At 42.5% G+C, this 16,329-nt stretch overlaps 1 protein-coding gene across 5 annotated transcripts in view; it reads left to right on the forward strand.

Moving 5' to 3' along the window:
• WDFY3 (WD repeat and FYVE domain containing 3) overlaps positions 1–16,329 on the forward strand; it is a 237,277-nt gene that overhangs the window by 127,697 nt on the left and 93,251 nt on the right. For all 5 annotated transcript variants that reach the window (XM_083176583.1, XM_083176592.1, XM_083176599.1 and 2 more), the window contains 6 exons: positions 1,305–1,482; positions 4,936–5,150; positions 5,989–6,101; positions 10,707–10,938; positions 12,782–12,882; positions 15,750–15,968. In XM_083176583.1, coding sequence (XP_083032709.1) covers positions 1,305–1,482; positions 4,936–5,150; positions 5,989–6,101; positions 10,707–10,938; positions 12,782–12,882; positions 15,750–15,968 — 1,058 coding nt within the window. The remainder of the gene's footprint in view (positions 1–1,304; positions 1,483–4,935; positions 5,151–5,988; positions 6,102–10,706; positions 10,939–12,781; positions 12,883–15,749; positions 15,969–16,329) is intronic.

Consider the following 16,329-nt stretch of genomic DNA (forward strand, 5'->3'; position numbering starts at 1 on the left):
CTTTCCCCCTGCCCGGTGCCGATGGAGGGGGGAGGACGGCTTTGCATAGTGCAGGGCTATGCAAAGCCGTCTTCAAAGCCGCTCATCTGCTGGTATTACCAGCAGATGAGCGGCTTTCTCTGCGATGTTGCGGGAGCGCCCAGCAGCGCTCACCGCTCATCGCTGGGGCATACACACTGGGCGGCTTTGAGCTGAAAGCCTCTCAAACAGGCTGTTTTGAGCGGCTTTCAGCTCAAAGTCGCCCAGTGTGTATGGGCCTTTAGATTTTGCCTTCTAGCTGCTGCAAGCACCACAGACATAGATGAAAAGCGATTGCATGTCAGGAAGTATGTGCTCATAGTTCCATTCACATGCATTATTATTTAGAATGTGCTCATTAAGGGGAAGTATTTATCAAGGCATGGAGAGCGATACAGAGGCTGATTGGTTAGTGCTTTGTATCTCCCTGCTTGTTCTAACGCTCATTTTACACACTGTTTTTCAATAAAATAACAGAAGCTGATTGGTTAGTGATTTATTTCTCTTCACTTTATCGCTCTCACTGATTAATATAAAAATGTGTTTACAAGGCTTTAAATGCATAAAATAAATGTCCATGTGTATGAGCCCTTAAAGTTAGGGTATTAGCTTTCCAACTCTTTAAGGGGATTATCTATTAATAATCATGGTTCTTCCGTGGTTATTACAAATCTGTTTCTCAGCAGATATTGACATTTTTTTTTATGAAAAGGGAACCCCGCAGGGACAGCACTGTCCCTATGAGTTATATCACTGGTGTTTTGGAAGAGTCTTTTTAATTTGTGAATGACTCCTCTTGGGTATCTGACACCGCCCATGATGTCAGTTTCTGAAATTGGAGCTGGCGCTCATCAGAGGCTATGAGAGGGGGTTGAAAGATCTCCCTCCATAGACTTAAAGCAGATTATACCATCTAAAGATTTGCTAAAGTAACTTGTCCAGAGTTCGGTTCATAGGGATTCGATCGTAGTCCCCATTGATAATAATGGGGACTGCAATCTGCATTGTTAATTAGCCATCTTCAGGAGATTGCTGGGAAATCTCTTGTTTTTGACTCTTAATACATAGCCATTGTATACAATTATGCAGAGTCTAAAGTTTCTACATAATTGTATGAAGAATTTTTTTTATAAATGGGCTCTTAAAAGTTTAGACTCGTCAGGGAGATTGCTGTTCTTACAGGCAGTCTCCCTGACGTTAACTGAGAGTTGGCAAGTATGAGGGTGGTATCAATAGAAGTCCTAGCTAGGTATATAATGGTCTTAGTATTTTTGTTTCTTTTGCAGACATGTGTATCATACAGTAGCCACATCCTCGCTGATTCCTCCTAAAAACATCAGTGATCTGAAATTTCATCCAGGACCATCCCTTCTGACGAGTTCAGATGCAGTTGTCATCCAACCGGGTGCCATGGTTTCTATGCTTGATCTCCTAGCGTCTGTGGATTCCGATTCCCAACCAGAAGTATGTGTCTCACAGTTGTAAATTAAGCTCCTTCCCTTGCTATTATTTTCATTACATCTTTTACACTATTTATGGATGAATTAGGTTGTTTTCTATATCCACAATATTATAGAAATATATGGACGCTAAAGCTAAATATGGTGAAGTTTAGATAAAGTACATTATTTCCATTTTTGTGAAAATGAGTTTATTTACCAATTTGCTGATATTTTACGAAACTAGGAATCATTTCCGATTTCCTAAAACACAAACTTCACATCCACTGCAATGTACAGTAACTGTGTAAGACTGTCCTCACATTACAAGGTGTTTTTTTCTTTTTGGCAAACGCAGGATATTAAATGGGGGGGGGGGGTTACAGACCAAAGAAGAAAAATACAACCAGAATAACCCTCAAATATACACTTTGTGTAAAAATAAATAACATAAATGTAAAGCGCAACAGAATCTGCTGCGCTATATAAGAAACTGTAAATAAATATAAATAGCATATGGGCATACCCCTTACCCCATTAACAGAAAGCACAACCACTATATTCCTGCCTGCAGCCTTAGGCAGCACCATCAACCCCTCCCCCTATAGATAGACAGCAAAGATACCATCATATTCTCAGACATCACAGGCATAAAACCCCCCTTCCAAACCCCTAGACAGACATCACAGTCCAGTTCATCCCCCCCAGCACCCCCCTTTGACAAACATTGCAGCCCTAGGCAGACATCACAGGCAAAATTCATGACCCCACCAGCGCCCCCCCCCCCCCCCCACCACCACCACCACCACCACATCGCAGGCAAGTATGTCCCCCCTAGTGCACATACACCTACTGTTTATGCGCATTTACACAAACACATCAAGTTGTATGCAGACCTCCCCCATGCACCCCAGACGCCAGAGCCCCATGTAGAGCTACATACATACATACATACAGGAATTCTGTCCGCCTTCCCCCTCCCCTCACTGCCGCACAGTACAGAGACTTACTTGTGTCAGTCTCAGTATTCGGTACACAGCACAACTACCTCCTCTCAGGCTCTAAATGCATAAGATCAGAGAGGAGCTGCACCCCCTACCTGCCAGCGGCTGCATCTCAATGTGACAGAGGTAGCCGCACACACTGCCGTCTGCCACTCAGCTCCGATGTTGGAACTGAGTACAAGAAATCAGCGTGATACATTGGCGGCCAGGGGGGTTTCTAGGAACTTGGAACCCCCCGCGCCTACATATGTATTTTTACTGTGTGTAAAGATTCTAAAATGTCCTGCCCTGTTTCAAACATGGGCCCTGATTCTGGTTCATTTGCAAAAGCAAATTGTCTCTCTAATGGCCAAAATCATGTGCGCTGCAGCGGGGGGGGGGGGGGTGCAGGGTAAATACTGGCTGCGTTATTTGGACACTGCAATATACAGATGGAGCAGCTCTCAATGGAGCTTCCCCTGGCGATAGAATGGACAATCGGAGCTGTACTCCAACCGACAGAAGGGGCGCACGAGATGCTCCCACGTCCCGTTCTGCCGAAGCCCCCCTCCGCCAGCTCCCTGCTGCTCCCCCGCAGCCCCCACTGGCCGTGCCCATCTTCCTAAAGCGAAGACAGGCAGGGAATCAGCTCCCCGCCTCCGTGCTGACACACGCTCGTGCGCCCCAGTCAGATGGAGCTCCTGTCCGCCAGCCTACGCCAGCTCAGGAGATCTGGCGATAGTTAAGGCTGGCTGACAGGCGCTCCATCTGTAGATGTCATTTTGAAGTACAACTCCACTCAAATCTAACTCTCCCTGTACATGTTACATCTGCCCACCCTGCAGTGTACATGTTTTGGTCCATTACAGAGAGAATTTGGTTTTGCAAGTGAACCAGAATCAGGCCCATTATTCAAAGTTAAAGTCGGGTCATTTACGGCCTGGTTGCATAAAAAAACATATTTTGCTCACATATTTCACTCTCAAATTGCACTCTCCCTCTTTTGGGTTGCTTTGACTGGTGCTTGCAGGCAGTCTGTGCATGTGCCAGTCATAGGTTCCCATTCGTACCTTTTGACTCCTGAGCCATTACGTCCTCTTACTGGTGCCTTGGTCATTCAGTTCACTTTCTTGCATTCACACATGCAGGGTAATTGCAGCTCATAATGTGCGCAGTTACCAGAAATACAACTGACACCTTTTACATCTCCCCCATGGGTTCAGTCTCTCAGTTTATTCAAGGTCTGTATCAGCAGAACCTAGTATGCAATGTTCTTTGCATACACTGAGCCAAGTAAGTAGCTGGGAACATGCAGTTATCTGGAACATAACTAAGGTGCTACTTGATGACCCAACAAGCAGCAGAACCCTATATTCCTACTGATTAGAGCATGGGTCTTCAAACTGTGGCCCTCCAGATGTTGTGAAACTACATGTTCCAACATGCATTGCCACATTTTTTCCTATAAGAGCATGCCAAAATTGTCAGGGCATGCTGGGACATGTAGTTCCACAACATTTGGAGGGCCACAGTTTGAAGACCCATGGATTAGTGAGTGTCTGCAGTATACAAGGACAGTCACCAGAACCTTGCAGTCATCCCGAATGTAACAGAGCTGGTATGTGTCAGTGTGCAGGTACCTCATTGCTTGCAGAGACCACACACTTCCTCTTGCCATGTTATCAGTCTTTACTTTTTAGGCCGCTTGTTCATAAAGTGAAGTTCCTCCCAGCTCATTGCCTATATGTGCCCCTCCAGATTACTTTCCTGATCCAGTGACAAATCAGTTCACACCCTCCTCCTCCCAAGATCAGTTCATGTCCTTCAGTCTGGATCAATGCCTACCTGCAATCAATTCAAGGCCTAGATCAGGCATGAGCAACTTCTGTCTCTCCAGCTGTTGTGAAACTACAAGTCCCAGCATGCCTAGGAACAGATTTGCTATTAGGGAATGCTAAAACTGTGGCAATGTATGCTGGGATGTGTAGGTTTACAACAGCTGGAGAGACACAGGTTGCCCATGCCTGCCCTAGATGAATTTTCTCTTCTCTCAATTCCATTCATGTACCTCTTATGGTCAATGAATGCCCCATGTAATTAATTATACTCAGCACACGCCATTAATTTGTGCTGATCACAGATAGACGAATCGCAGACTGGGGTATACAATATTGTGTTCCCCTTTCTAACGCCATACAGGCTGAGTAGTTGTCACAGTGAGAACTATAGAAGCTCTGCCATTACTTACATCCATGATGCCTGCAGGACTATGCTGTGTGGCCGCACCCTTATGTTTTGACTTTGTTGCACCCTTTCCTCTACATCTCGGCAGCTGAAATAATGGGGCATTTCTAGGCCCCCTTTAACTGGCCCGCACAGTTGCATTCTTTTATACTACTTTACATATATCACATTAATTGTACATTTTCAAAGCAAGTAATCTCAGATGAGAGCCTTCTTTTGTCACAACTCTGTTTTACTCTTTATCTCTACAGCATGCCTTAGATCTTCAGTTGGCAATTGCAAACATTTTGCAGTCGCTGGTGCACACAGAGAGAAATCAGCAGGTTATGTGCGAGGCAGGGCTGCATGCACGGCTATTACATCGATGCAGTGCTGCCCTGGCTGACGAGGACCATGCATTACACCCTCCGCTGCAGCGAATGTTTGAAAGGCTGGCATCTCAAGCACTGGAGCCCATAGTGCTGAGGTATGTATTGCTATGAAATATAAAACTAAATCTAGTTCTTAGGCAATTGTGGATTGCTTTTTGTTTATTGCGTACCTATAAGGTTTTATTTATAGAATGTGTACAATTTATCTGCCGCCCAAAAAGTTGTTTGAATCCAATACAGTAAATAGAAATTCATTATTATTCATAAAAGTCCAGTTACTGTATTTTCTTACATTTATGGTCAGAGACTAGTAAGGCCAAGAACATAATAATGGTTATCCATTGGTGCGACCAAGTCTAATGAAAAGGATGTAGTCAGGATCCTGGCAGTTGGGATCCTGACTGTCAGAAGACAGACAGCAGAATCCCAGTAGTCAGAATCCCCACAGATCCCACCTGTAAGTAATGGTGTTAGGCTGTTGTGGGTGGGAGAGGTTAGGGGCAGGCTGCAGCTTATGGTTGGGCTGTAGTTGTGTTATATTTGGGCTGTAAGGGGGTTGGGATAGGAGTAGGTGTAAAATACTTACTGGAATCCATTGGGATTTTGCTGTTGATATCCAGGCACCCAGGATTTTGTATGAAACCTTGTAATAGGTACTGTATGTACCTCACAAGACTCGTGTAAATTGTCTATCAATGCATACATAATGATGTCTTTTTTCATCATTTAATGGAGAGTCACAATAATGACCATTATTATTTTCCATCGCAAAGACTTTACTTCCATGTAATGCCTTAAGATTTTTCACTATGTTTAATGTCATTTTTACAACTATGAATTCCCACTGTGTGTTAGATTTGGGACTTTAGTTAGCATAGACTCCACTTATTATTCTAGTTATTTGTTTAATAACCTATTTCTTTCTGCCATCAGAGAATTTCTTCGCCTGGGAAATCCTTTGAACTGCGCAGCATGGGATAAGCGCTTATTGAAACAGTACAGAGTACACAAGCCCAGTTCCCTCAGTTATGAGCCAGAAATGAGAAGTAAGTTTTGCTGAACAATTTACAATGAAGGTTTAATGAAACTGCTGTCTTGATATAAATCACATTATGAAAAGATCTAATTTTTTTCCATCATTCCCATGTCACTGAATATGTCTGCACACATTTAATTGCATAGTGGTTCTGATTGTTCCATTATAATAAAGAGATTTGGTGATGTTGCCTGGGGCTCTGTAAGTATTGATTCAAACCACTCAAAAATGAACAGTGCTTGTATGATCTTGACGAGCAGTAAAGGAAGCTTTGGATGATGGGATCAGCTTATTCCAATTATTTTGTAGAAAATGTTGTCTATTACAGAATGCTTATGCCGGAGCTCAATTCAATGCAGTGGTGGTGTAGTGCCTCTGGAATAGTCAGTGTCACTTTCTGACCAGAATCTGTGCTCATTTTACCCATAGCATGTGCAGCCATACGCCTCACTGAATTAAATCCCTACCTAGAGTGGGTGTCAGAGGCAGAACTCTGGGAGGCAATGGAGTCATCTGCCGCCGGTAGGTTTACCAACACATCCCTTTAATCCGGGACACAAATTAATTACACAGGTTCTGTGGCTGGCTTTTACCTGTTTTTAAACTGCCACACCTAAAGACTCCATTTCACCTGGTTTTAAACTGCCACAGAACCTGTGTAATTAATATGTGTCCCGGATTAAAGGGATGAGTTGGTCACCCTAGCCGCCGGGCTCCTGCTCCCAAGGGGGCACCTTTTCCTCCCCTGCAAGTTTGAATCACTTGATTTAAATCCATTGATAACGGTTCTGTGGCTGACTCCCCCTCCTAGCAGGACCATAGATGTCACACTCTCTTCATTTTAAACATAATTTACATAACATCTATTTATATAAGGTGGTGTGTGTGTGTGTGTGTGTGGAGGGGGGGGTGTACCAATATTTATCTTGCCTCCAAGCAACTGGGACGAACTTGCACCACTGGTGCGTGTGGATCACTTGGTCAACAGTAATTCATTTGACAGTCCATAAGTCCACCAATATTGGTCGACAGTCAATAGGTCAAAATATATAAAGGGTCAACACGCTTTAGGTCGACCTTGACAAAAGGTCGACACCGGAAAAGATCGACATGCGTTTTTCACCGGTTTTTGATGTCCATCAATATCTGTCGACATGGACACCGTATAAGTGTACCACATCCCCTCACCTGGCTCGCTGTGCTCGACAGACTATTCTAACTCTATGCCCACTTGGGTTTTGTCAACCATTTTCATGTCAAACCTTTTGTCAATATTGACCTAAAGCCTATAGACTGACGGCCAATAGTGGTCAGCTGATTGACTGTCAACCTAATTACTGTTGATCAATCAACCAGATCCCTTTAGAGCCATGGTCATCAACCCATCGCTCCCGAGTGACTGGTAGTTCACCGCAGCGATCTGGGTAGCTCGACCATGGAGTGCCCGTTCCTCCATCCCTCTCCTCCCTATTCTTCACCCACTGCCTTCCCCCGCACTTCTTTGCTTCGGATGAGCCAGACACTAGAGGTCCTATTGGACCTCTAGCATCTAAAAGGGAGCACAGCTCTGCAGCATTACCCAGAAGTACCAGGAGCGCTTAGTGCGGGTGCCATGTAACCCCCTGGCAACAAGCATTCACCCTGGGGCAGCAAGCAGTGACCCCCAGGCAACAAGTATGGCACCCTACGCAACGAGCACTGACCTCTGGCAATGAGCAGGTAATTTAAAAATATTTAGAAGCCTTATGAGACATAGTGTGCAGTATATTGTCACGGGCATTGCGGTGTGTGGCATATTTTGTCTGGGGCATTGCAGCGTGTGGTATAATGTGCAAGGGGCATTTTTTTGGTTATTAGGCAGATTTTTATTTTTTACATTTCAGTAGCTCTTCAGGTTTGTTTTGTGTCCAGTAACTCACAAAAGTGGGGTTTACACTTGCGCTGCTGGATCTATAACGTTGGCCTGTGAACCGTACTGAACAAAAGGACACCTGGACACACTTGAAATAATTATAATAAAGTTTTATACATATATAAAAAAAAAAACAGTCATAAAATTTACATTTACACAAATAAGTATATTAAAAAGCAGATGCAATCCAAATATAGTTTACTCTGTATTGGTTTTAGTTCGTTTTAGTTCGTTTCGTTCTCTAGGAAACCGGGAACTTTCTCAAGACATGTCTTGAGAAAGTTCCCGGTTTCCTAGGGAACGAAACGCGTTGATGCTACTTCCGCCTTTGAAAAAAACCCTCCCACTCCTGAGGTCACGATACTTACACTTGGAGCCGGCTCACGCTACAAACTGAGCCGAGCCGCAAGCAGTTATCTACAGCGTCTTCAGCCAACGCTGTCTGGACTCCCTCCTACGGCTAAAGTCATCAGCCACAGCTTATTGGAAGCCCCCATTTGCGGACGTCACATCGCCTCCTGCTCCGGGTTGAGCCCCAGCACTTGCGGGTTCCCCGCCATTACACCAGAGCACCCGTCTGCGGACTCAGCACCACCACGTGTACCAGGTCGAGCCGTCCTACCACCGGGCTCCCTGGTCCCTCCAACATCCATCACAAGGAGGGTGAGCATATTACCAAGGATTAAGTGCGTTTCCTGATTATTCCATCTTGGCGTTGTATGCGCTAACAGGCTTCACGCAGCTTGTCTCCTGCTCATATTTTCCTGCTCATAATTATCTGCTCTGGCTTGTGTTCCCCGCATACCCCAACCACCTAACAACCCAACCCCTGCTATTAACAGACTGGCTGCTATACTTGTGCTTATTCTGCTTTTGGAGGAATCTACTAATACCTCCAGCTTGTGACCCCATTGGAGTGTGGTACCTGCTTCATATAAGTTTATTATATTATGCTATCTAAAACCAATACAGAGTAAACTATATTTGGATTGCATCTGCTTTTTAATATACTTATTTGTGTAAATGTAAATTTTATGACTGTTTTTTTTTTATATGTATAAAACTTTATTATAATTATTTCAAGTGTGTCCAGGTGTCCTTTTGTTCAGTACGGTTCACAGGCCAACGTTATAGATCCAGCAGCGCAAGTGTAAACCCCACTTTTGTAATTTCTCAAGTGAGACCCCAGCAGTCTCATTTACATTTGCTGCAGCTGTTAATCTAGAGTTTATCAAATTGCTTGTATTTTTCAAGCTACTGGTTAAGCTACACCTATTGCTTTTCTAAACCAGCGCCAGGATCTGTGAATAGGAGAGGATCCCTCTAAGACCCTCCCACGTTCACAGGTTTTCTTTTTCTCTTTGTCCAGTAACTAATGCCCAATAAAGGTTGAAGACCACTGCTTTAGAGTAATAGGCTTGCTTTGTATATATGTATAATTACAATGTACAGTAGTCATTGCTGTGCAATACAAGAACATTAAACCATTTCAGCAATAACTAGGTATGTGAAAAGCATTTGGAATGAATTCGTATTAGTAATATCGACATCAGACATCAGAGGATTGATCCTGAGGCTCTCCAGTCAGCATTGCTCATATGACGTTCTACTGCTGCTCTGCCACTCAATGTGTGTTTTGGTTCATTTCCTGATACTGTAAGACAAGTACCATAGAATTTTATGTGACATATTTAAAAGAACAATGCTTTTATTGTGTTTTGCTAGTAAGTTGTAGCACTAGGCTCATCAATTGTTTTGAATGCAAATATACAGGGGTCTGATGGTACCTGGAATACATGGTGTTATACTGTATATTACTAATCACCATTAACAAATAATCCATAGAAAGTACATATAATATGCAGAAAGTCAGGCTAAAAACTTTTACATTATATCATATACAGTTTCTGTTAGAGTCATTCTCGCTCTGCTACAGGCCAGTTGCTCTGTAACGTCACTGGTTGCATAGTTACTGAATTGAAAACTGAATTATAGGTTAGGCTGCACCAATGCTTTATACAGTGGCAATATTATAATGTCATTCCTAGCCTCTATGCCTCTTTTTATGCATGCTAATATCTTGTTGGCCTTGGCTACTGCTTCTTGACATTGAGCTCTGCAGATAAGTTTATTGTCAATGTACCCCGCAAGTCCTTCCCAGTTAATGTTCCCTAACTCTACCCCATTAAGTTTGTAAGTTGTGCACTGGTTTCTGTTCCCAGTTTATTTGAGTCACAACATCCTGGACTGAGTTTATGACATGACATAGTTGAGGGTCATTTGCAAAAATGGACACTTTGCATAATAGTCCATCTTCAAGGCCATTAATAAATATGTTAAACAGAAGAGGTCCCAGCACTAAACTCTGGGCTACACCACTTTATACTCTAAACCAATTTAAGGATTCGTTAACCACAGGAGACTATGCATTAGGTTTGCATAGGACTCTGACACAAAAAGCGGTCACACATCAAAATTTCAATGGGCTAATATTTATAGGCGATGTCATATATGATTTTAAAAGGACTTGTTTATTCTGTTTGGACCAGTGATCACGGGGAAGATGTTTCTGAACATACTGCCACCTGGCTGGAATAATTAATATTTGGTGCCAATGTTATTTATGGTAGCAACGGAACAGAGATAGGAAGTTGGTATGTGTTTCCTCTGCTCTGATGGATCTTTTTCCCTGGATGCACACAGGCAGCATGATCATGTCAACAGAGGGCCTGGGCTCTGACAGCGTGTTCTGTGTGGGAGAAGATAAACACTACCGGATAAGCCGAAGCTTGGTAAAGTCAGCAGAAGGAAGCACAGTGCCCCTTACCAGGGTAAAGTGCCTGGTTTCTATGACAACTCCACATGACATTAGGCTTCACGGATCATCGGTCACTCCTGCCTTTGTGGAATTTGACACGTCTCTAGAAGGCTTTGGGTAATGTTTGTTTTTGTTTTTTTTCTCACACCTACTAATTATTAAACCAGGACAACTATATAATGTAAAAATGATGCATGTATAAAGAGTATCTCATTCTAAACTATAAGAGACCTATAAGTGTTCCCAAATATGCATAGTCTTGATGCAGCTTCTAATAAAGCACCGCGACATGTCTGTAAAGTTGCCCTTTTTTTTTTTACAGCTGTAATTTCATTTGCACATATCTTAAGATTGATGCACCTTGATACAGCGGGGGCAGATGTATTAAGCTTGTAAAGTGATAAAGTGGAAGGTGATGATGCACCAGCCAATCAACTCCTAACTGGTATTTTTCAAACACAGCTAATTGGCTGGTGTGTTATCACCTTCCACTTTATCACTACTTTATTACTTTACGAGGCTTAATACATCTGCCCCAGTATCCCGTATGCAGTAATCATGTCCATCATAAGCATGTGGTTCATCCAATCCAAAAACATGAGTAGGCTAATTGGCTGCCAACAAATTAACCCTAGAATGTCTGTGTGCATTTATATGTGGTAGGGAATATAGATTGTAAACTCCACTGGGGCAGGGAATGTTCAATGTTAAAAATGTTCTATATAAAGTGCTGCGGAATATGTGTGCGCTATATAGGAAACGGTTAGTTAATAAATAAATAAATGAGGTGAACTTCACAGTTATTGTGCACCACATGGACTCAGTACAATGCAAGGTACATTTACGGGGCCTAAACCAAATCCCATATACAGATGTGTCCACGTTCATCTAGCTAGCATCCTTTCGCATTAAACAACCCTTGTAGTGGCACGACAAGGTATCTTGTTTGAGACTTTTTCCGGTAAATAACATCTTATTTGCAAAACGGGGAAATAAGATGCAAAATCATGGGACGTTAGTGTTTTCCTGGAAAACAATGTAGCGCAGCATTTCTTATGCAGATACAGTCACAGTGAATATAGACATGCCACCTATCATTTCAGCAGAAGCTGCTTGTGTGTCCTATTTGTTCCATTTTGTGAATAAGATGCTATTTAACAGAGTTACCAAAAAAATACAAATAAATGACACCTGGTACTACTGAGTTACATGGAGCTCACTCCTTATATGTAACGTGACTTGTATCACATGGAGGATAGATGTATGTGGATATATCTGTATCTAGAAGTACCACCAGGACTTTCAATAAAACACAACGGAAGCAAAGTTGTAACCATGGGGCAGATGTATTAAGCCTTAACAAGAGATAAATGCAAGGCTGACAAAGCGAGATAAACATCCAGCCAATCAGCTCCTTACTGACTTTTTTCAAACACAGCCTGTAACATGGCAGTTAGCAGGTGATTGGCTGGACGTTTATCTCTCTTTATCACCCTTGCGTTTATCTCTTCTTAAGGCTTAATACATCTGCCCCCATTACCTTATTTATTACTCAGAGAACAGTCAGAATAGTTTATGGGCAGCCACATAGCTTTTTCCATTACAGTCTGAAACACCTCCACCTTTTTGGTGTAATGCTAAATTTAGATGTATGTTTTATATAGAAGACTAGAAGATTAGTTGCTTCTGTAATGACTGCCACCTAATTTGTGCACACAGTTGTATTTTCTTCCTTTTGGGGACAGCAAATCTCATGGTATTCCCTCTGTTTCTGCGGTGGATAGTTACAGTAGATTGTAGCTACAATTATTGAAATGGTCATTTGTATTGCTCAAGCGTAGTCCCAATGGGGGACATGTGGCACGCACTAAAATTCTAAAGTGCAAATTTAAAAAATTTCCTGGATTGAAAGCCTTAACAGTAATGCATTAGACATTTTTTTTATTCTTTTGTTCGATAGGTGCCTTTTCTTGCCAAGTTTGGCTCCTCACAACGCACCAACCAGTAATGCAGTTACGACTGGGCTTTCTGATGGGGCAGTGCTCAGTGGTATTGGCACAGGTAAGGAGAGAATTGAATATGCTGTGCTTGTGAATAGAAACTGTTCTACTGAATGTAATGATCCATTTTGTCATATGCATTACTGTAATTAAATAATCATACCAAGTAATTTGATTTCTCATTATTATATAACTAATCAATCTGAAAATGTCTCAGCTGTAAAAGTTCATTTACTGATAGTACACTAAAAATAGATTTGTATTTTGCTGCAAGGAACATTTGCTGGGTAATTTCCAGGAAGGCACTTTGTCTAGACCAGGGGTTCCCAATCTTTTCGAATCACGATACCCTAGAGCAGGGGTCCTCAAACTACGGCCCGCGGGCCAGATGCGGCCCGCTGAGGACTTTTATGCGGCCCGCCTGGTGTGCCGCTGCCCAAATGCTGGCGCGGCAATCACTTTCACTTGCCTCACATGGGGAGGATGGATGGGCAGGCTGGCTGGCGAATGGACGGGCGGGGGAGTGGCCTGGGACGTCAGGGGAAGCTACAGTGTCTGCAGGTCCGTCCCATCTCCCTGCATAAGCTTCTCCTATGCGTGTGACATCATCACGTCACACGCTGCGGCTGCACAGAGGAGAGTAGCTTACAGAATCCGGAGAGAGGAGCCGGACAAGAAGGCAGCACGGAGGGAGCAGTGGCACTGACTGAGCAGACACTGACTGTGTCCCAGTCCGCACACAGTCTACTCTTGACTGTTCTTATTGTTAGAGGTGCGTTTTTTTTTATACTAACATATTTAAAATGATATATATGTATGTATGTGTATATATATATATATATATATATATATATATATATATATATATATATATATATATATATATATATATATATATATATATATACAGTATGTATGTACACTGCGCAGCATGCACTGTACATCCCCCGCCCCTGTCTGTTGTGGTGGCTGCCGTTACTGTGTACAATTGTACACAGTAACGGCAGCCACCACAACAGACAGACAGACAGGGGCGGGGGATGTACAGTGCATGCTGCGCAGTGTGTGTGTGTGTATATATATATATATATATATATAAATTGATTCGATACAACCCTCCTGCGTTCGCCTTTCTGTTTGAAAAAAATGGCCATTTACACCCAAGTCCGGCCCTCCGACAGTCTCAGGGACAGTGAACTGGCCCCCGATTTAAAAAGTTTGAGGACCCCTGCCCTAGAGTATTAGAATTTTTCCATGGCACCCCTTGGCCCAACAAAATATATATAAATGTAAGTAGATTGTGTTTATATCTGACTCTTAGGGTCAGTTATGTGGTAAAGGGCAGGATTTGCTTCTGTTTGTACACATAGTTCATGATTGGCAGCCACCAGCACTGGTTTTGTCCATAAATAATTTGAATTGTCCTGGACCACCAACCCGTGGCACCCCTTCAAGTGTCTGGAGGCACCCGAGGGAGCCTAGGCGCACCGTTTGGAAACACTGGTCTAGACCCAAGTATACACTGCACCTGTATTTATAATGTGTATATTAACAAAAATATTGCAGGCCAGCAGTGTGTTGTGTTCTGTGTACACACAGTTGCATTCTCTGTATTTAGCAGCTGAGTAACACATGGTAAACAGAGCTCCAGTAAATAAAGTCCTGATGATAAGAGGGAAATCACACCTTTGTTATACATTGAACAGGACTCCATTCAATCTATGCGCAGTCCTGCTTAATGCATGAAGACAAAAGACACGTTATTCATGTGTACAACATAAAAAAATAAAAAACAACAGTGTAAAGTGAGTGAAGAGCAGAGTGAGGGGCTGCATAAAGATAAAAAGATAGAAAGATCTGCGATCATAAGATGTGTGCATAAATTAGCCTTGAAATCTTTTGTCCGTCCTGGACAAAAGATTTCAGGCAAGTGCACATCTTTACCAAAGATTTTTCTTAAGATCCCGTGTGCGTTCCTATAGATCTTTTGTTAAATCTTCTGATCTTTCGTGCAGCACGTAAGATCAGAAGATTCAGCTAAAGATCCACGGGAGCGTGCATCGGACCGATATTGGACGATTTTCGACCGATTATCGGTAAATATAAGACGATATATCGGCCGATGTATCGGAAATCGTCCAATCGGCCCAAAAATCGTTTTAGTGTGTGGGCACCTTAAGAACGTTAAAAATGTAAATCACGTAAAAGGGAGGGGGGGGGGGATGATGGAAAATATGATGCTCAATGTAACATGTGGCATAACTGAACCTAGGTTAGTGGGTATATACATCTCTATGGAACAAAGCTCATGCATTTTAGAGAGCAGTGGCATGGAAGCGGCCAGCCAGACTACTACGGTTCTCAGAATATTGGCTGTAATCATTATTTTTTGTTCAGGCTGTAGTCCCTGTCCACCTGGCTGTTAACCTGGCACAACAGGGGTGATACAGTGGCAACTGTAGGGGTCCTGGACACAATATATCTAGGATTATGCTAGACAGATTGGGGTTGTTATAATTAAACAAATTATTTAAAAAAAATCCAGCCTATCACTTTGTGTGCTGGAGATTTATGCTGATCTCCTAAGTAAACATGACCTGCCTTTATTCTCAGTAACTAAATGTAACGTTTAAAGAATACTTTCTTTGAAGGAGTATTTAGAATCTTTCATCACTAACTTGTATCCTAATTATCATGATATGTTTAATGTGATAACTTTCATAAATTACTTTTTATAAACATAAGAATTTTAAAAAATGTGATGCGCATTCATTTGCATATTAAACAGCAAACACATAAAGCGTGTTATCTCCAGGGATTGTGAGCCTTTATCAGCTAAATGTTCTACTTAACAGTTTCCAGGTCAAATGCATGATTTTAAAATCTACTATTAATATGATTAATTGTTGTCTTGTTGTTTCTTTTAAGGGGAACGCCTTTTTCCACCACCCTCTGGTTTAACATATTCAACCTGGTTTTGCATCGAGCACTTCAGTTCTCCACCAAATAATCACCCAGTGAGACTTCTTACTCTCGTCCGACGAGCAAACTCCTCTGAGCAGCACTATGTCTGCCTCGCCATTGTCCTCTCTGCTAAAGACAAGTCCCTCATTGTATCTACAAAGGAAGAGCTTCTTCAGAACTATGGTAAATATTCACTTGATTTACTGTATTTCCAACCATTAGTCCTTCATTACAACATAGTCTTACTAATGTGGTTTTTATAGGTGGGTAATGTGACTATGGGCCTTTGTGCTAAGGTAGCTAAACTATGGATTAAGATAAGGTAACAGAAAATTAGCTCCTAACCTCCATATTACAGCCAGGGGGCAGATGTATTAATCCTGGCGAAGAGATAAAGTGGTGCATTATCTCCTTCCATTTTATCTCTTCACCAGGCTTAATACATCTGCCCCAACTATACAGTGAAGCTGGGGACACCCTGGGGCTTGGCCAATGTGCACCCAGATGATGATTCAGGCTGGCATGCCTGCATATTGGTCCCTGG

This window comes from Crinia signifera, chromosome 1 (assembly GCF_055691185.1).
Source record: "Crinia signifera chromosome 1, ASM5569118v1, whole genome shotgun sequence".
Taxonomy (NCBI): domain Eukaryota; kingdom Metazoa; phylum Chordata; class Amphibia; order Anura; family Myobatrachidae; genus Crinia; species Crinia signifera.